The sequence below is a fragment of the Carex rostrata genome, chromosome 1 (assembly GCF_964058835.1).
Source record: "Carex rostrata chromosome 1, lpCarRost1.2, whole genome shotgun sequence".
NCBI lineage: Eukaryota > Viridiplantae > Streptophyta > Magnoliopsida > Poales > Cyperaceae > Carex > Carex rostrata.
In genome coordinates, this window is record NC_135918.1 from 5,052,386 (window position 1) to 5,074,484 (window position 22,099).

Here is a 22,099-nt window from a genome sequence, read left to right on the forward strand (position 1 = left end):
AATACCTCCCCAGAAAAAGCTAGCACAGCACACGCACCTCAAGTCTCATCCAATCCCGTGTTTCCCTTCCCTTCCCTACCACCTCCTCTTTCCGTATCGGCGTATCCCACTTTTAATGCTCTTCCCCTTTGGTCCATAACTACCACCGGTCTTCGCGCACGGGTCCATACACCAAGAAGTCAACAAATTGGAATAGTACAGAGCTACTCTGCGGTTATTTACTGCGGGGGTTATGGCGCCAATAATCATGTCATTCAAGTCTCCCAACCTCTTACTTCGCCTTCCCTCTCCGCATTTAACCTCCACCTCGCTCCGTAACGGCTCTCTGCTTTTCTTCTGCACTTCGCCTTCTCGCATCTTCACAGGTGCTCCGCTCTTTCTATATTTTTAATTTCTGTTGTTGTGATTGAGAGCTAGTACGAGAGAGGGGTGGTACGGAAACTGCTTGTGGAATTGCCTCTTAAATTAATAAAGGTCAAATAAAACCGGTGTACTTAAATTTGACCAAATCCGTTGTAGAGTCTACTATGTGCTAAAATCAATATAAAACTATAGTTACGAAAGGTTGTTCGCTACTCAGTCCTAACTCCTTATGAATTATAAAATAAATTTTCTGAAAGATAATGCTGGGCTATACAATAGGTTGAATGCTTACAACTTTCTCCGTTCTATCTGTCCACAGATAGGCTTTGAAATTATCCCAACGCTGTAATTTGTACAAAATGCTTCTCTCTCTATTCAATTGAATGCAGCTCAAGCACTAATTGAGCTGAATAAGTGATTATTTTATATGTTAGAACGAAATATTAATTATTTTGTTTTTTGTGGTGCAGCAAAAACTACCGTGCATTCTGAAACATCTTCTTCGATGGAGTTTGTCAAAGAAACTATCAAGCATGCGTCAGAAGCGGACCGTGTTGCTTTAAGAGCTGAAAAGAAGAGCTATAGCTACCTTCAACTCATCTCTTCTGCACTCGATATATCCAGTATTCTGCGTACCAATGTAAGAAAATTTCTTTGAAGCAACGGTTGTCGTACAAGATGCAATTGCTATCTATATCAACCATACGTACTGGGTGATTAGTTGTACCGTTCTGTATTTTCAGTTTTTCAAGTTACCCTTTTTTGAGCTTTTTCCATGTTCCATTTGTTCAAAAAAGAAACACTGCCTAGCAGATTGTTTGAATTTATTATGAGCTTTAGTCTGAATTTGCAATAATACCCATAGAATTTTCCTAGTCTACATATACCTTTTTTTTGTTTGCTATTTGTATTCATCAAGTCCCAGATTGTAAATATTCTATGACGGTGTTTCACTTTTTAGATAATCAATGGACCGGGATGTCTTGATGGAGCTCGGGTTGGTATTGCAGCTAAACCTTCTCCTGAATTTGTTGCTGGTGTATTTGGTACTTGGCTCTGTGGTGGAGTTGCAGTTCCACTTGCTCTTAGCTACCCTGAAACTGAGCTTTTGCATGTCATGAATGATTCAGTTAGTATTTCATTTTTCTATTTTATTTCTTGTTCCCTTCTCACGTCATGTATCTCTTGGGAGTGACAGCATTTACTTGGACCTCTTAGCTTGAACTGACTGACCTTTCAGTTGGAAGGTTTATGTCAAGCCTGAGATTCTTGATTGGCTTGTCTGACAGGTCAGGTTGGGTTCAGAGTGCTATTGACCCGAACCTGATTACTTTAAATTGCAGTCCTGAATTACTTGCTCAGCAATGCATGTTATTCAGAAACCAAATGAAAAAATTAAGTTCAATTTGATAGAAACTTACCTTCTATTGAAGTGCTAATTTGACAATTTGGGATGCTAAAATGACCCTGAAATATATATACCCAACACCACCTCAAGCAGACATTGCCTGAAAGGAACAACCAAACCTCCTATCAGCCTTATTATTGAGCTGTTTTTTTTGTGGTCCTCAATGTATTTAAACATGTAGGATGTATCAATGGTACTGAGTTCTGGAGAGCATCAAGAGATTCTGGAGAGTGTAGCTGCTCAATGTTCAGCAAGATTTTCTCTTCTTCCTTTTGTCACAAGCATGTCGCCGAAGACAGAATCACAGGAACATTCACAAAATGGAAAAGCCAGCATGATTTCTAATTTGGCTGCTGAAGTGGACAAGTTTCCAATAAAAGAAGGTAATGCTGATTGTATTTCCAGTACCTCATCTACTGTACTAACTGGAAGGTGCTGGCATATTTCAGTTTCAAATCTGCTTATTTTATTTTATCTAATTTGTTTACTTTTGATATTACATCAACTTGTACCTCTTAATTTGGGCTTAAAATTTCTAATTTGGTGAAGAAGGAACTATACTGTACTAGTGATACAAACACTGTTTTTTTACACCTTATAGGAGATGATCCTGCTCTCATTCTTTACACCAGTGGCACAACCGGTAAGCCAAAAGGTGTGGTTCATACTCACAATACAATCATCTCTCAGGTGTGCTCTATTTTTGTTTCCATTGTTTATCTCTGCTATATCAACAGCTACTTTATCAATATTTTATCTAGTTCTGATGATTTGTTAAGTCTCTTTTCTTTCTTTTCCATATCAGGTGCAAATACTAACAAAAGCATGGGAATATTCGAGCAACGATCGATTCTTGCACTGCCTTCCCTTGCACCATATCCTACCAAATTCATATTACTCAATAGTTGTTGTTATTTTGAATCTAGCATTTGGACTTTGGTATTTACTGGTCAGGGTTAATAATGGTCTATTTTATTACTTTGGTATCACTAGTACAGTATTTTATTACTATCTACCTTGACTTTATGATTATGATTGGGTTTCATTTCTAGCCTACCCCAACTTGTTTGGGACTAAAGGCTTTGTTGTTTTTGCTGTTGTTGATTAACAATGGCTCATGCTAATTGGTACCATATGGCACCAGTCACAGTTTTGGTTCGGTGGGGAATAAAGCTTCTTTTTCTGCTCTTACCTTGTGTAAATCCTTAACTGCATCTTACATGTGCATGGCCTTTTCAATGCATTGCTTGCGCCTCTTTATGCTGGAGCTGTGGTAAAATTCTGCTATCCTTGTCCATCATTATAAGTAATATTGTATCATTTTTCTCATTTATTATGCTAAAGAAGTATGTAATTTTTTTCTCATACAGGTAGACTTCATGCCGAAGTTTAGTGTTCGTGGTATCTGGCAGAGATGGCGTGATTCATACCCCAAAGATGGTGATGAAGCAGATGGTGCTATTACATTGTTTACAGGAGTAAGTATACTTGTGTAAATCCATTCCAGTACTAAATGAAATTAGTTAGATTTTAGGTTGTTCATGTGTACTCAGCAAAAGTACACTACTACTGACATTCAAAGTGTACAGAATAAAGAAATCTTTCTCATGTTGTATACTTGTGTATTCTATTTTATATGGTTTTATTTAATTTACATGGGTGCATTTAGGTCCCAACCATGTATACACGGCTACTCCAAGGATATGAAGCTATGGATGCTGATCAGAAATCAACTTCTGCCTATGCTGCAAACCAGCTTCGCCTGATGGTGATTATAATTAATTACATTTTCACCCTTTTGTATTGAATATTGATCTATAATTCTAATTAATTACATGTTCACCCTTTTGTACTGAATATTGATCTTTTTTTCCTTTAATGCGAACAATACATAGTGTTTCCTTTATGCAGATGTGTGGCTCATCAGCTCTTCCTTACCCTGTGATGAAGCAATGGGAAGAGGTAACAGGTCATCGGCTTTTGGAACGCTATGGTATGACTGAGGTTAGTGCTGTTTGCCAATGCATGCAATTTAATGAAACAGAACATTTTTTTAAAAAAGTTTGAGATGTAACCCTAGCATATCTTAAAATCATATCTGGACCATCAGAAAGCAAGTATATTTCCTGTTGTACAAACAAAAAGACAATAAGTTCCTTTTCTCATGTTTTAAAAAATATGCCAAAACAACACCTATTTTCTCAGTTGTAGGAATGTGTTGAAGGAGGGGTATTCGGTACTTTCTGGAAAATATAAGAGAAATTCCTCTTTAGTGACAGTGTTGAAAGAGGGAATTGTAAGTCTTAACAAATGTTTTGAGCTTTCTCCTGTGCAATTCTCCTCCTCAATCATATTAGATGTTTTCTCATAAGAGTTGAGATTTAGTTTTCACTTATGATCAGAATCACGAGTGAGCTTTTTCTGGTTTGGTTGACAGTTTGTTATGGCATTATCTAATCCTTTACATGGCAAGCGGAAAGCAAAGACTGTTGGAAAACCACTTCCTCGTGTTGAGGTACGACAACTTCGGTCAATTTGGACATTTTTTAACAGATGAGCAAAACCAAAATACATCCAAAAGGACAAAACTGGTTAAAACCAGTAAATGAAAGTTTTTTTAACTGCAGGTTAAAATTTTGTTGGATGATGGGAGTGAGACCAAATCTGGAGAGGGGGAGCTCTGTGTGCGAAGCCCATCCCTGTTTAAAGAATACTGGAAAAAGGAAACAGTAAGTTCAAATTTTATTTTTATTGCAAGTATGACATGCTGAGTTTCTTGCTTCTGCAAATCAGCCCCAATAATACCTTTATATGCGGTTAAGCCTGATTTAAGTTCTCAGTTAAGCATTGACACCTTGAGGTAGATTAATTATAAGTCTATGATCTTAGGATTCAGTAAAGAGCACAGCCACACTCTAACAGAAAGGATAAAATAACAAAATCTCATCTGTTTAAGCTATTGTTTTAGGGTTGTAGTATTTTAATCTCTTGTATGCTTTTGCTTTAGGTTACTAAGGAATCATTCACTGATGATGGATTCTTCAAAACTGGTGATACAGTTACAGTTGATGAGGAGGGCTATTTTAAAATCTTAGGACGTAAGCTCATAGTTTAATTATATCTCTTTTATTATTTCTTTTTAATTAGAGTTGTATGATGTGGAGAAAAAACCATTATGTCAATATCAAAAAGAAAAGAAAGAAACCATTTTGTGTATTTACTGTTGAATTCTTGTTTAGGCCAGACCTCAGGCTTCTTGCGTAACATTTCACAATCACTTGTAGGTACAAATGCTGATATTATGAAAGTGGGTGGTTATAAGCTTTCCGCATTGGAAATTGAGGCAGTTATCCTTGAGGTATGTGTTTCCTTTATTATTATCTATTTTCAATTAAAAGATTAAAAACTAAATGAAGAAAAATAAGCATCAATGGTACCTGTGCCAAATTAAATTTATATTATCTTATTTTTCTGTAGCATGATGCTGTCTTGGAGTGTTGTGTGTTGGGTTTGCCTGACAAGGACTATGGTGAAGTTGTGGGCGCAATTATTGTTCCTCGTGAAGATGCAAAAAAGAAAGCAGAACAGGAGTCAAAGCCAGTTCTTACTTTAGAAGAGTTGAGCAGTTGGGCGAAGGAGAGGCTAGCTCCTTACAAGGTTCTAATTTGTACAAATTTAATCTTTCTTGGAGTAACTCTACCAGATTCACCCAACCTTATACCTATTTTTTTGAAAGGACTGCCAAAATTAGGTTTTCAATCCAATAAAGGCATAAAGCTAAAATGTGTACAAATACTACTTGCTGCTAAATATTCAATTTTTACTAGTTCTTTATATGACTTGTTAATTATTTCTTTTAAATAATTAGTTTTGTTTAGTTAGGAAAAGTTGGGTTGTTGATTACAAAAGAAATATAAACTCAAGGAAGGTTGCAAATTACAGCCATGCTTATTGGTTGCATTATATGTGAACTATTTCTGATTCACGTAATTGTTTCAGATACCAACAAAGTTGTTTCTGTGGGATAAACTGCCAAGGAATGCCATGAAAAAGGTAAGTTCACCCTCCCTAGCCTTCACTTAGTTCCTGTTAATTTCTATTTCCTGCTCTTTTTATTTGTCCCAACTTCAATTGGTACCAATTTTTTTATAATTTTTTTCTCATCTCAGGTGAACAAAAAGGAAATGAAGAAACTGCTGGAAGCAGAACCATGATATTTCTTATTTTTGTTTTGGATAGAGTTGAGGGGTGGAAATAGCATTTTTGCAATGGGCTTCTTGAAGGCCTGCCTGATAGAATATTCTATATGAAAAATATGACGAGGCATGACTAATGTTTCTCAAACGATGTCTTTGTTTTTCTGTCCTTTTTCTTTTTCTATCTCCCATTTTCCCCCAAAACATCGGATAATATGTTCATACATTTGTAGTTGCTGCCGTTTCGGAAGTGAACTTGGGATCTGCGTCATAATTAACCGATTGTTGGCAGTAAAATTTCTGTATTTTTTGAACTATGTAAATAATTTTTATTGTTGGCAGTAAAATTTTCTGTATTTTTTTTAACTATGTAAATAATTTTTATTCTCCATAGACTTCAGGGAACTACTTATATCCTTTGATTTATGTTTCAATAATGCAACCTGTTGTTATGTTCTTCTTTTGAATCTTATGGAAAAATAAATATATTCAAAAGTTTTTTGATATCTGTAATGAATACCATCTTCTATTTTAGCCTTGAAGATCGGAAAGAAGCATATTTCGAAGTACATTCGCGTAAGCCAGGTAAAAAAGAAGCACGAATACAATTTTAAAAAAAATTCGGTAGTTTATGAAATTTAGTAGGAAAATGGTAAATAATTATAAAAAAAAGAAAAAAAAAGACGCCCACCGTGGGGCTCGAACCCACGACCACAAGGTTAAGAGCCTTGCGCTCTACCAACTGAGCTAGACGGGCTTTTGTATTTATGTAACACTTTTTCATAAAAATTACAATAGATTCTTACAAAGTTCCACTGCGATTAATCAATTTATGGATAAAATTATATATATTTTTTAATTTCCTTTGTTTAATCAATTTGTCTTTTCTTCAAAAACTTATTTAACAATATGTTGCAAATAGAACAATTAACGGTCTCCTCGTATTGAATCAAACCGCTGATTAATTTTGCTTATGGTGCTCAACACTTAATCAACTGACTATAAAAAATACACACAATTACTTCAAATTAAAGGTTAATTTCTCATGTAGCTCTCAACTCTTATTTTTCTTTTCTGTTTACCCTTTGAATTAATAGCTCACAATTAAATACTATATAGTTTATTTATTTTCCATTATATTCTTATTCTTTCTCTTTATTTAAATTTTGCAAATTGCATCCTCATAACTCTTCATTTCATCTAAAATTTCATTATTGAGTTTGAAGTCTAGAGGAAAACCTGCGGCCCAGTCCAAAATCTCCTGACCCGACCATGGACCCAAATCTCCTTGCGCAGCTGAGCAAAACCTGCGGCCCAGTCCAAAAGCCGCTGAATCGGGACAGGACTGCCTTTTTGGATCAGAACACCTCATTTTTCTTAGACAACAGCTACTATAAGTAGCTCCAGAGTCACAAGGGTATTCTACAGATAGATCAGGAGCTGGCATTGGACAACTCAACGGCTAACTTGGTCAATACATTAGCAAGTAATCCAATCAGCTTCTATAACCTCCTTGCAAATGCACTGGTGAGGTTGGGAAATGTTGGAGTGCTGGAAGGTAGTGCTGGACAAATCCGGAAGAACTGCAACTCAAAAAAACTTTCTTATGAATTATTTGGTTTAACTCAATAGTGAAATTTTAGATGAAATGAAGAGTTATGAGGATGCACAACAATGGTGTCCTTTGCAAAATTTAAATCAAAGGAAAAAAATAAGGATATAATGAAAAATAAATAAATTAGATAGTATTTAATTGTGGATTATTACTTTAAAAGAATAAATAGAAAAGAAAAATAAGAGTTGAGAAATATGTGAGATATAACTAAGAGTAAAGAGTATCTTGTCAAAAAACTAAGAGTAAAGAGTAAAGGGATAAATAAAAAATTCAACAACTCTTGAATCTTGAAGGTACATAGAAATTACCCTAAAATGGAAAGCATAACTTTTTACAGTTTTTCGCAAGTAATTTTTTCTTACCATACAAACCATAGGTAGGTCGGTGGAAATGAGTCCATGCACATTTTCTCTCCGGTCTCTCGGCACAGGAACACATTCGTGTACAACTCTTCAGAAATTTAAAGTCAATTCAATCTTTTATGCTTGATCATTTCCTGCCCATGTCTCTAAAACTGAAGTAGAAAAAAATGAATTGTAGTGGAGGCACTGTGCAATTAAGAGGTAAGAGCGAGAAAACAAAAAGTTGGAGACAGAGGATGAGATTAGAGGTGCCATGGAGAGCGGCGATTCCACTTGTAGATTATAAAGCTTGCTGATTTTGGGGCTTCCAAAAAAGTTTTAGACTGGTAAACATTTGCAAATACTTTGGATTTTAGGTTTTGGACCACAAATTTCATGATTTTCGTGTTTTGTTGTCTTTTCATTAGTACCAGTTTGCTGCTGGTATGAGCTACTGGTTTTATAGGTCTGGTTTTGAGTACTTCTAGATTCTGTAGAGTTCTTTAATTATGTCCACTGGAAGGTACTGTTATTTGGTACTGGTATTGGTACTAGTATCAAGGAAGTTGTGGTCCATTTCTAACGATGCAAAAATATGGCAAAAATGAATTTATAATTAACTATCAGTTTGGGGTAAGTATCAGGTCTTGTGCTTTTATTCCATATTTGAGTTATTATTTTAGCTAATAATACTGTTAAATTGGGTTGTCAGTCTCGCAGCCTTTAGTTTCCAAGCATAATTTTCCTTGAAAGGTGCGTCGAAGATAAAATGTGTGTCGATAGACAACTTATTATCTTCCGTAATAACAATCAGAAGGCATGCTTAATGACAGTTTAGGTTCTATGAATTCAGAAAATTAAATGTAAACAATTAGAAATATAGCACATGCGTACTTAGATCTTTGAATGAATTGAAACCAATTACATAAAAATTTAATCAAAAATATCTGGATAGAAGAAGCTCATGACAGCAAAGCAAAACACAAATACCATAAACAATACATTAATCAAAGATGATATTTCAAATCCTAAAGGACTGGTAAAAAGAATAATGAATGACGAGAGAATATATTTTGAATAGCCAAAGAACTTTTTTATACTTTTGCCTGCAGATGTTGCTATTTAGATAGGAACAGAACGTAAAACGACTGTCTCAATGCTGAGGCCAGGTCCGAAGCCGAGAAGAACACCATACTCGAGCCCATTACCTGTGGTCAACTTGCCTTCCTTGGCCGATTCTTTGCGTAACTCATCTAGAATAAACAGGACAGTCGGGCTCGACAAGTTTCCGTATTCACTCAGGATCTTCCTTGACAGGCGCAATTTATCCTTATCGAGCTTGAGTTTTGCCTCTACTTGATTCAAAATTGCAGGCCCCCCTGGATGAGAAACCCAGAAAAGGGAATTCCAATCTGTAATACCTAGTGGCGAGAATGCTTCGAGAAGACAACCTTCGATGTTTGTGGATATGTGTTTCGGTATTGAGGGCGACAAAAATATGAGATTGCCTACCTCGCGAAGTTGCATCCCAAGCTCCTCCATTGTGTTTAGAATCATGGTCTCTCTTGCAGAAACAATTTCATACAGTGGACGCTCAACTTCCAAGTCTGGATCTGCACCGACTATAACAGCAGCAGCTCCGTCAGCAAACAATGCTTGGGAAACAAGGAAGTCAGCATAAGCTTCAGCAGGACCACGAAATGCATGGAGGATGTTCTCAGAAGTGATGATAAGAACACGTGCACCTCGGTTGTTCTCGGCAAGGTCCTTGGCCAGACGTAGAGTACTTGCGCCAGCATGGCATCCTTGGTAGTAAAGCATGACACGCTTGACAGTTCGAGACAGGCCGAGAAGGTGTACGAGTCTGGCATCAGCGCCAGGGCAGTCGGCACCACTATTAGTGGCAACTATAAGGTGCGTGATCTTGGAGACAGGCTGGCCCCACTCCTTGATGGCTGCCAGAGCTGCCTCTTTTCCCAGTTTTGGCACTTCCTCTACTAGAATGTCCAGTCGGTCATCCAAAGATGGTTCCATGCTCGCAGCAATGTTTGGGTGCTCCTTCAGCGTCTCTTCTGTTGCATAAAGGTATTTGCTTTGAATTGTGGTTGCCTTGCCTGGAGTAAATCGACAAAACCATAGAGTAAATATTTAATTGGGATCATGCATGTCATTAATTTGAAGTACTGAGACAAAATTTCACGGACTGCCTTGATTATGTTGCATTTAGTAAATCAGAAATTGTATCTTGGAAGCAGAATAAAACCAAAATAGAAAATACCATACTAATTAAAGCAAACATATATAGATGTTAGCATTGGCAGTGTATATATTTTTCTCTTCATAATGCAGTCTGAAAATAAAACAAACAAGCACTTCTTGTCGAGATTAGTTTTGTGGAAGTTACATTGTTTGTTTTTGTTTTTGGGCTGTTGAACGTTTGATGGATGGCCCCAATTAAATGGATTAGTATCTAGTACGGAATCTTGTGTTTAATTATTGTTATTTTGTATGTACAACTACAAATAATTACTTTAGAACAGAAATGGGTTCATGTTGTGTGGCCACTTCTGCTACACTCATTAAGATATATAATTTGCTTAAACAACCCAGAATATAATATTAATTGTGGTATACAGCCCTACAGTAATTTGTATATAAGAAATATTGATTATTCCAATACACAGGCTGTTTAGATTTTTTTTTTTAAGCTTATTTTTTCTTCTTTTTACTAATGTCTCAACCCAATGACAGTTATCATGCATGTTTGCTGCTGGTGCTGTAAAAAAGATATAGCAAATGAAATATAAATGAAGGGCCACTTACAAATCTTGGCAAACTTCTTCTTGAGCTCAGTCAAGTGCTCTGTGTTGGTGACCCTGAAGTAATTGTCAATCATATAATCTACAGAGATCTTTTGGGGTGGAACTGCAGTGCCTACTGCAAGCACAGTAGCAAAGCCTTTAGACCGTTGCTGCACAAGATCCATGTTGAAATTTTTTTTTGTTAGTTGTATGAATTGACTAAGTTGGTAGAATTGCTAAAGAAAGAGAAGGTTTTTGGATTTGTGGAAAATGTAAGGAGGGAGAAGCCTTAAATAGAACAAAGATTGACACTCGAGGAATTATAAAATTTGGAAACTGTGTGAGCAACTTTATTGATTTTGAATTATTCTAAAAATATATTTTTGAATTGTTTCAATTTTTTTTTTAGCTGCTATTGATATGGCCGGCTGTTCTGAATCTTCTGATGGAAAACAGTTAATGCAGTATGCTTTTGTTTATGAACATTTTGGAAAGTGAAACAACTAGCTTACTAACAACTCAACTCTTGACAATTTAACAATCTGAGATAATGATTAACTCTAGTTTCCTCTTTTGACTTTTTGATTAAATTTAGGTTGGTTTGGAATCTGGATACCAAATCAGGCAAGCAACTTTAATTGTGACTTTCGTGGTGCATACCAACCAAGTAACATCAGTTGAATGGATCCGGATCTGCTGAAATTCCAAAGGGAATTTCAGGACCCTGCAATCCTCCTCTTTCTTCTTTCTCTCTCATCAGAGTTGTTGATGAGAGAAAGAAGAGAGAGGAGAGAGATAGGGAGAGAGAACGATTGCAGAGTCCTGAAATTCCCTTCAGAATTTCAGCGGATTTGAATTTCAGTTGAGTACGCAACACTAGTGGAAAAACTGAAATCAGGATCGGCCTATTTGGATCGGATGTATGAACTAACCGATACTAATACCTATCTGAATCGGTTTTATCAATAAAACCGATACTAAAAGCTAATGAAAACACAGCACGTGAACTAATTGAATCGGTTCCTAGTTAAGAACCGATCCTAATACTTGATAATTAGGATCGGTTCTTAGCTTAGAACCAACTTTTTTTTTTCAGAACCAACTTTTAAAAAAAAAAATAGTATCAGCATCGGTTGTTTATAAACAACCGATGCTGATATTTTTTATTTTTTATTTTTTATTTTTTATTTTTTTTTTTGCAGAACCAACTTTTAAAAAAAAAAAAAAATAGTATCAGCATCGGTTGTTTATAAACAACCGTTCCAGATAGTCCATTTTAGGTTTTTATTTTTCCGCGCTCATCCCTTCTCTCCTTGCGTTTCTCCATTATTCAAAATTACAACTCTCTCAACTCCTTGTCTCCTCTAGCCGCCAGTCTCCTCCTCTCCCTCCATCTTGCCGTCTCCTCTCAGTCCGATCGGCTCAATAAAAAGAGTGCTCGGTGCTCAACGCAAGTGTGCTCGGCGCAATAAATCCACTCACTCGCTCGGTGCTCGGTGCTTGGTGCTCGGCCCTCTCCTCTCAGTCCGCTCGCCTCTCAGTTTAGGTAAATTTGCTAGATTAGTTTTGCTAGTTTAAGTAATTTCAAATTATCAAATCAATTCAATTCGGTTTCAAATCAATTCGGTTTCATTTAAATCAATTCGGCTAGTTTAGTTTTGGATTGAAATTACATGAGATGGTATTATGTTTTATCAAATCAATCCGGTTTCAATTCTTTGGGTACCATAAATCCTAAAAGAATAATATTGCAATTTTGCAGAACCAACAAAAAAAAAAAAAAAAATAGTATCAGCATCGGTTGTTTATAAACAACCGATGCTGATAGTATCAGTGTCGCCTTCATCAGGATCGGTTGTTTAACCGATACTAATATGCGTATATAACCGATGCTAATTCCATATTTTCCACTAGTGCAAGGACGGTTGCATAACATTCAAATTAACCTCTAAGATTTTTTTTTTCTAAAAAACAATCGATGTGTATATCTAGCTGATTAAGCTTAGAAATTGATTCTTGAGTTTTTCCTATCATTAAATACAGATAAAAGCTTTTCATGCAGGGTTTTCTAAACCAAAACCTACAAAACTCATCAATAAATGAAATTATGAACAATGGCTAGACCCTAATTCCTTACCCAAAAAAAAAATACAGAGAATAGATATGTTGTTTCTTTAAAATAGATATTCTAAATGAAAATCTATCGCTATTAATAAAAATATTTATCTAAAAACTTCTGGGCTAGCTTCTCCTTCCAATTATTCAATAGATCTTTGTTATTTTTCTTTGTTGAATGTTTTGTGCATGCAGAAACATTAGCCTGCATACTTTTTTTTTTTTTTGAAAAGCTTGGTAGTCTGTGTATCATGGAATAACGAGATTCAATCGTCATAATGGATATCAAATAAAATTTACGTAAAAAAACTTCAATTAACTTTCCTCAAATAATTAAGAATATATTCCTTGTAATTTATTAATTTGTTTAATTTGTCAAATTGTTTATTTTTTAAATAATCATAATAATCCCCACACTTCTATACCCCATTTATCCCCGCACTTCCATTAAAGAAAAATTGTACTATGGTTCCCACTAATTATATAGTTTCTGTAACGCTTCTGAATTCGGGTATATTTTAAATTTAGAATCCAATTTGAATCAAAATAAAAATAAGAATAATATATATAGTTCAGAAAATAAATAGCAAAACGTTTTATTAATTTACATGAAAGTTATATCTAAATTCTGCATATAAATTTTAATTATGCATTTCTTAGCCCAATTAGTAAGTCCAAATTAGAAATATGCAATCCTAAGTTTAGCCCACATCCAATAATATAACCAACCAAAGTCTCTCCTCTCTTCTCATTCCCAATTGTTTCCTTTTCAATTATTCCTGTAAGTCTTTCTCTTTCTCTTTCTCTCTTCTTGGCCGCCCCCCCCCATCTCTTTTTGGATGCCGCCGGCCCTCCCTCTCTCTTGTTCTCCCTTGTGCCGCCGCCCCCCTTCTCTCCCTTGGCTGCTGACCCGCTGACCCGAGCCCCACCCTTGGCCGCTGACCCGAGCAACCCCAAGGCCGCCAGCCCCCTGGCCGAACCCCTCCCTCTCTCTCTTCTTCCCCTTGCCGCTGCCGCCGGCCACTACCCTAGCCGGACCCCTGCTGGCCGAACCACAGCCCTAGACCCGAACCCAAACCCTAGACCCGAACCCATTAACCCTAGACCCGAACCCATTAACCCTAGACCTGAACCCATTAACCCTAGACCCGAAACCCATTAACCCTAGAGTGTGATCCTATGAACCAAAATTTTCTTCAGGGGGCAAGCCCCCTAAGACCCCTGTAAGGGGGGCCGCCCCCCTCTAACCCCCGGCCCGCTTACCGGCAAGCGGAACCGCCGATTTAATATACGGGGTAAGGAAACCAAAACCTAAACCCAATAACCCAATATCCGAACCGAACCCCTTCCCTCTTTAAAGTCAATCAAATTAGTACGAGGGTCAAGGTTAATACCAATTTAATAATACCAAATTGAATTGTGGGGGAAACTGAATTGAGGGTTTTAATTATGTATAAATTCTTTGAAATTTTAAAAGAAATAAGAAGTTAATTAAGCGTTTAAAACTTAGGAGCAAACCACGTGAATTTAGGAGACGCTGAGAATACGCGAGATCCTGACAACCGCTCAAACGAAGGCACTGAAAATACAGGTGCGGGTTCCTGGTCTTTTTACAAATAATACAAAAAATGCATGGATTGAGGTAAGTAGTCCTTTTTCTTAATCTGGTGGATAAACTGCATGTTGTGAATGTCGAACAATCGTTTGAATTTGTGTAGAATTGCATGATAGGAACCAAATATTCAAATTATGGATATTTAACTTAATAGATATAATAATAAGGATAATTCATTCACAAATGATTAATTATGGATACAATTAAAATTTGAACCAAATATTGAAATTGGCTTGACACCAGCGCAAATGAAGTGGGGAAGAAGGGAATTCGTATCCTCTGCATTAACTAAAAAATAATCTTTTGAGTTGATGTATTTGGACTGTCCGATTCACTTTAAGATCCATGCAACTAGATTCACACTAATATTAATGGACTCCTGAATTATAGGTTGTAGCTGAATTGACTCCATTTAAAATCAGACCGTAGAAATGAGTTAACTCAAAAGGTGCTCTTTTGAGTTAATGCAGATGATGCGGACTCGGAAGAAGGACCGCTACCAAAGGTTTTTTTTTAAAAAAAAAGAAGAAGAAGGGGAAGTAAGAAGGCTCAATAAAAAATCACCTAATATAAAGTATTCGGAAGTAGTAATTTTTTACCTATTTAAGTAAATAGTAAATAAAGATTCTAAAAATATAAATTTGGTTTCCAAGTACATTTTATAAGGTGATTACGTTGTGCCATTCGGATCAACTGTTCAAGCATGGTTAACGGAGATATGAAACCATAGTATAGATTGACCCGTGATTTGAAAAGTACCATAGCCTCAATAGAATAAGCTCATTATTTGAAGAAAGAAAAACATGATTATCACAAACACAAAAACAAGAGTGAGTCTATATGGTACTATGCATAACACATGTTGGACTGTACTTTGAATCAATATCTTTATTTTCAAAATCTAAAGCGTTGAAGACTAAATTTTACATTTTTTAAGAACCATTTACTATTGTTTAGGTATAGAAAATGACTATTTTTCAATGGTCTATAATCTTTAGAGCAAGCGATTTTCTATCTATTTTTGAATGACTATTTTTGAAGATGTAAAAAATTTGATCTACAAGTACAACGCCAAATTGTTCAGATCGACCAGTTATAATTTATTTGGTCAATTTGGTTTTCAAAATGAATCTTTCGAAATATAAACATTTTCAAAATGCATTCTCTAATATAGAGAAAAATCTCTATCACGAATTTATAGAACACAGAGAAAAAAATGTACAATTCGAAATTATTTGTGAAAAAAAAATCAAATTTCATGATATAAAATCGTGGCTCAAACTAAAATGAGAAAAATATAATAAAAAATATAACAAAATAATTTTATAAATTAAATAAAAATGTTAAAGAAGATATTGATTCAAAGCAATTGGTCAATGTGCGTTATGCATAAAACAATAACCTCACTCATTAAAACCAATCAAACAAAACAATAAGTAAAGATCATATTTTGAATCCTATAGACAAACGATAAAAAAATAATTACGACATTTTAGATAGGAATGGAATGTAGAACAACAGTCTCAATGCTAAATTAGAATACTAGATTAGTTTAGAAAATTTTATGAGAATAAAAAAGTTAATTTAGAAATTATAGTCATTTGATCCATTGTAAATACATTTTTTTTTATCAATGAAATTTGTTAGTTGAGATTTAAAGCCAATAATTAAAAAAAAAGTCTCAATGCTAAATCTGGATGCAAAGCTGAAAAGCACTCATATTCGAGCCCTTCACTGGTGATCGACTTGCCTAACTAATTCCTTCCATTATAGGCGCAATCAGGGGTAGATCTAGGATTTTTGTCAGAGAGGGGCACAAAAATAATGAATCAAATTTAAATAGATAATCGGGTTCAAACCCATTAGCTAATCGGGTATTAGATAAAAAACAATGCTCTAGATTCTAATTTCTAATGCTATGACTTCTGATTTTCGATACTTTGACTTCTAATCCTAACTACCAATTAGAATTCAAGAAATTTATCATAATTTTAACTCTAAATTTAACATTAATTTACAAACCAAAAGTCCATAGGAGGACAAATAAAATTCCAGAGGGGGGGAGGGGCAAAGTCGAACCTAACCTATAAATTTACATAAAACTTCAAAATTCAAGGGAGGGACAAACTGCCCCCATGGACTACACTAGATCTGCCCTCAACACAATTTATCCTTGTTGACCGGTAGCACTTCGACCTAAGTGCTTACGGGATCATATCTTCGTATTTGATGTTCAAACAATAAATCCAAACTGTTAGATGTTCAATCTATATTAAAATGTACTTAGAGACCAAATTTTACAATTTTTGGAATTTTTTTACTATTTATTAAGATGGTTTGAAATCGCTGTTTTTTAATGGTGCATAATTTTAATAAAAACAACGATTATCAAACCATCTTAATAAATAGTAAATTTTTTTCAAAAAAATGTAAAATTTGATCTCCAAGCACATTTTAATATAGATTGAACATCTAACGGTTTGGATTTGTTGTTTAAACATCAAATACGAAAATATGACCCCGTAAGCACTTAGGTCGAAGTGCTACCGGTAGCAATTTAGCCATACTATACATATATATATATATATATATATATATGAGTACGGCTAACGTGCTTCCGGTAGCATATGAGCCGAAATACTTCCGGTGGAAATTTGAAATTTCAAAATCCGAAAAGTCGATCTGAACCGTTCATCTCCTTCTCCATATTAATATCTGCTTGGAGACCAAATTTTACATTTTTCTGAAATTTTTTACTATTTATTAAGCCACTTTGAAAATCGCTGATCCAACGGTAGATTCTGATTTTTACTGTTTGGTAAGCCACCGTTGGATCAGCAATTTTCAAAGTGGCTTAATAAAGAGTAAAAAATTTCAGAAAAATGTAAAATTTGGTCTCCAAGCAGATATTAATATGGAGAAGGAGATGAACGGTTCAGATCGACTTTTTGGATTTTAAAATTTCAAATTTCCACCGGAAGCATTTCGGCTCATATGTTACCGGAAGCACGTTAGCCGTACTATATATATATATATATATATATATGTATGTATGTATGTATAAGCGCATTCGTATACATATGGCCCAATATGCATACAGTCCAAATTTGAAATTTGAAAATCCAAAACGTCGATCCGAACCGTTCATCTTGTTCTCCATACTAATATGTGATTAGAGACCAAATTTTATATTTTTCTGAATTTTTTTACTATTTGTTAAGCCACTTTGAAAATTACTGATCCAACGGTGGCTGCTGATCGGAAAGGCGCATCAGCCTTAGGTGTAGAAGTGCACCCTACGAAGCACCAACTCTGGCACCGGCCATACCAGAAACAGTGTGTACGGTGACTGCCCTAGACAGAGGAGAACCCGTGGAGGAGGAACCAGTCCAACTGCCACCCCATACGGCCACACTGAGGTCGTATGTGACATCCTTTGTGGTGCCAACAGAGGCTGGATCAGCATCAGCCGAAGGAGCAGACCGCACGGCAGTGCCACGTGCGACCACCACCAATACCACAGGACCTCCAGTCCCATCCAATCCGACTATCCTTTACCATTGGGAGCGAATCGGCCATGCCACAAGCATAGGATCAAACGCAGCCCCAAATCAAGATCACCACCATCACCGATGCCCGGTCGTGGAGGAACTAATCAAAAGCAAGCAAAGACTTAATAGCCTCGAGTTCTACAGAGCCCTGATGGATAAGGCTAGTGAGTTTTTGTGATCTTACCATGCCAAGGAGAGACCATCATCCGGAGGCATGCCTCGACGCTTCTAATTGTAAGTTCTACCCGGGTTCAATATTCTTCTCCGAAGTTTTACGATTGCATTGGGGACAATGCAAGGTTTAAGCTTGGGGGAGGGTATTGACCAATGTATCTTAGGTTTAGGTCATTTTTTTTTTCATTTTTTACCTTATAGTTTTATAATTTTTACCTAACCACGAATAGGGTTTGCATGACTGATCTTAATTGATTGAGACTGCAGCTTGTTAGGATGTTTATTTAGGCTATATAAATAGAGTCTTGCATGACTGGTCTTAATTGATTGAGATTGCATAAAGTATAGGTTAGATCGAGTCCACACAACGAAAAACTAGCAAAATTTTAGAAAATTTTTCGAAGCATAAAGCTTTTTCAAAATTTGTTGAAATAATTCCTACATGAAAAAGTGGCTTAGTCTCCAAGACGCTTGTTTGAAATTTTAGACATGGAAAGACTAAGGCTAACGACAAATTGATTTTAAAAGAAACTTTCTTGAAAGATGATTTTTCTTATTTTTGTTATGTAAAAGTTACTTAAGGTTTGAAAAATATCTTCAAAAATAAATCCCTTTTTAAATCTAGACCCTAATTTTGAAAAATATAAAAAGTTTGTGTATGTATTTTAGTAGAATGCAACTATATTATAATTAAAAGAGGACATAATAATAAGTCCCAAACAAAAACCCAAAAATATCAATTATTAGAAGAGGACATAAAATAGGTCCCACCATCACATTAATAAAATTGGGATTCGATGAAATCCTTAGGTGCATTCGGAACGCATACCCTCTCGTTTGTATCTATGTTATATAAGAATCACTCGATGAAATCCTTAGGTGCATTCGGAACACATAACCTCTCGTTTGTATTTATGCGATAGAAGGGTTAAAGCCAATTAAAATGTGGTGTTTTACTTTTTGTATTTTTTTCAAGGTTGCATTTTTACTAGTTGCATGCATAGGCTACAAATTCTTACATTCAATTGAAGGATCGAAATTTAGGGGGGATGGAAAATTTGAGTATTATTAGATTTTGAGATTTCTTTTACCATAATGATTTTAGGATTAGTCATCTTAAAGATTATTTCATTTGAGATCAAAATGTTGGTAATGCAAAGGTTTCCATTGTCTTTAAATTCATCAAGTACAAATATTAGGAAGTGTGTAGGCATTTTTGTTTATAGCTTGTGCTTAGGAATTTTTCAATTATTTGCTAATTCATGTTGTGTGAGGACGTTTTAAGTCTTCCTAAACCAAGTTTTTACTTAGTTTGTTTGAGGACGAACAAAGGTTTAAGCTTGGGGGTGTGATAACACCAAAATATATAATGACAGAAATGCATATGCAAAGTACCCATTTTCCCAAATTATTTATCGCAAATGTGTTTTTAGGCTATTTTGGCAGGTTTTGGAGAAAGTTGCAAATTTAGGTCGATTCTGAAGAAGGCGTCAACATGCAACATGGCAAAATTCACTGAAATTCGGCTAAGTACAGTGCTATACAGCCTCGGGTATGTCGCATGTGGATTGAATCCGCGGACTATCTAGTTTGAATTAAATCTCAGCCGTTGGATAGCAACCTTCTAGAAGGACGCATTTTCAAATGTGGCAGGCCTTGCCTTGCATTGAAATCTAAATTTAGCGCTCCAAATATAGCATGCACCCATGATCTCCATGTTCTCCATGACTCCTCACCCCTAGGCTAGGCTATATAAACCCCTATTGTAATAGGAATTAGTGTGCATGTTTTAGTTGTGTAAGTTCATAGTTTAGAGGCGCTCGAAGTCCAAGGCGGAAGAAGAAGGAGTCTTATAAGGAAGAGGTGTCTAGGTTTTAGGTTATGTCTTTCTTTTATTACTTTTTTTTTAATTTTGTCATGACTTTGAGTAGCTAAGCTCCTCCTCTTTAGGGATGAATGTAATGAATTCTAATTGCTCTTTACTATAATATTTATTTTTCTTTTATGTCTATTTGAGATTTCGTTATACTTAGAATGCTATTGAAATATGTCATTGCATACATAGTTCTGTCTATAGATGGTCCAGTGTCCTCCACATACCAATAGGTGTTATAAGTCATTGTATCTCGGTGTGGGAGGGGCTACATGTAAGTAGTATAAACACTTCGGCTAATGAGTCCTGATCACGGTTCAAAGGCTAGGATTCGAACCTAGTTGGCTCCCTTGGCAGGACATAGATTAGATAGCATCTTGAGGTTTAATTAGGAATTTATTTATTACTTGTAATGAATAAGGTTTAGGGTTATTACTTAGCAATTAATAGGGGAATATAATTAATTAGATTGGTGTGAGTGGTTTAATTATATTATATCCTGTGATAATCAGAATTGTACCCCATAAGTCGGCCTTAGAGTTGGAGAACCTTTCAAATATGCATAGAACTGAACCCAAGTAATATGTAGGGAATAATAGTACTGGTATGCGGCTCTGCTATGCGGGGTGGTCTATATCGCATACGACAGTGATAGAATGCCATAGGAAAGGCCGTATGCGGCAGTGACAGTGCCATATATGGGTAGACATGAGTACCATAAATATTGTATTGAGTTAATTAGAAGGAATTCATCCAAAACCCTCGAGGCTCCCTAAACTTGTTTACAGCGATTAACATCTCCACCTATAAATTCGGCAGAGTAAACTGTAAAATCAAACTGCACCTATTATTATTATTATTATTATTATTATTATTATTATTTATTTTATTAATTAATTAATATTCACGTGCACCAAACAAACCCGAATAACCTAGACTAGTGTTATTGTTGTTAAACTACTAAGATCTATCCTTATGGATCGAAACCCGACACTACTACACGGTAGGATTATGCGCCTGTAATTCGACAGAGTAGCATTAGGGTAACTAAGTATATATAAATATATACTAAAAGTTAGTAGTCTCATTTAGAGTCATTAAGCTTTTTGGCACCGTTGTCGGGGATAGATTAGATATTCTCCAATCATAGAGAGTATTTGCGCTATCTTTAGAAGTTTAACAATAACTGGGCCTAGGTCAAAAACCTGTATCTTTACTTTTTAGCATCTTATTTGCATAAAACCCCATAAAAACTAATTTGCATATTTTTTCTTTTTTGCATATTTACTTTTCCTGTTTGATCTTACTGCATACAAAATACCAAAAAATCAACTATATATTATATATTTATTTTTCACTATTAGGGGAGGGATTCTTAACAATCTTTCTTGCAGCTTTGTTGTGCTGGCTGGGACCCCGAGGCCCCGGACCACCAGGAATTCCAACAAGAAGGACTTTGTTATGCCAAATCCTAACCCCAGGGTGAAACGTTCTCGACCAACGAAGGACTCTTGCTCACTAAAGAAAGTTATGATTACAGACGAACCAACCTCTTGTAAAATCATAAACATGAGTCAAGACGGCATTCTTGTAGTCGATACCGACCAATCGGCCCACGTAGGAGGAGCAGCTAATACTGACAACAATGCACCACGAGTGCTCACGGAGTACGCCCTTCCCCATGACCTGCAAGATCAAACTAGCATCACAATACCCAACATAGAGGCGAACAACTTCGACGTCAAGAATACCTACCCTAATATAACACTACAATTGACAACAACAGGGCATTTACAACATCACAATGCCCAACATAGTGTCTCCAGATGGCAAGATAATAGGGCATTCACAACCCTAATACAACACTCTAATTGAAGGTGTTTGGAGCACTTTGGTAGTGTCTCCAGATGACAAGATAATAACACATTTACAACCCTAATACAACATTGCAATTGAAGGTGTTTGCAACACTCTAGTAGTGTCTATATATATGGGAAGATAATAGGGCATTTACAACCCTTATACAACACTCCAATTGATGATGTTT

General features: G+C 35.7%; 2 protein-coding genes and 1 non-coding gene across 3 annotated transcripts; 1 reads left to right on the forward strand and 2 right to left on the reverse strand.

Moving 5' to 3' along the window:
- The first annotated feature begins 29 nt into the window (after positions 1 to 29).
- Positions 30 to 6,373, forward strand: AAE13 (AMP-dependent synthetase and ligase family protein). The gene is made up of 17 exons (XM_078301614.1): positions 30 to 365; positions 834 to 1,003; positions 1,325 to 1,492; positions 1,953 to 2,154; positions 2,373 to 2,461; positions 2,577 to 2,645; positions 2,991 to 3,044; positions 3,142 to 3,249; positions 3,441 to 3,539; positions 3,683 to 3,775; positions 4,209 to 4,286; positions 4,399 to 4,500; positions 4,779 to 4,869; positions 5,056 to 5,129; positions 5,249 to 5,428; positions 5,771 to 5,824; positions 5,941 to 6,373. The coding sequence occupies exons 1-17, from the start codon at positions 233 to 235 to the stop codon at positions 5,983 to 5,985; spliced, it is 1,809 nt and encodes a 602-aa protein (XP_078157740.1). The 5' UTR covers positions 30 to 232; the 3' UTR covers positions 5,986 to 6,373.
- Positions 6,374 to 6,651: 278 nt separating this feature from the next.
- TRNAK-CUU (transfer RNA lysine (anticodon CUU)) lies at positions 6,652 to 6,724 on the reverse strand. The gene has a single exon. It is a non-coding gene; the product is annotated as a tRNA-Lys (tRNA).
- Positions 6,725 to 8,997: 2,273 nt separating this feature from the next.
- LOC144565248 (stilbene synthase 4-like) lies at positions 8,998 to 10,990 on the reverse strand. The gene is made up of 2 exons (XM_078314960.1): positions 10,747 to 10,990; positions 8,998 to 10,037 (listed from the first exon to the last, which is right to left on the reverse strand). Exons 1-2 carry the CDS (start codon positions 10,907 to 10,909, stop codon positions 9,046 to 9,048), a joined length of 1,155 nt encoding a protein of 384 aa, XP_078171086.1. The 5' UTR covers positions 10,910 to 10,990; the 3' UTR covers positions 8,998 to 9,045.
- Between the last annotated feature and the right edge of the window lie 11,109 nt (positions 10,991 to 22,099).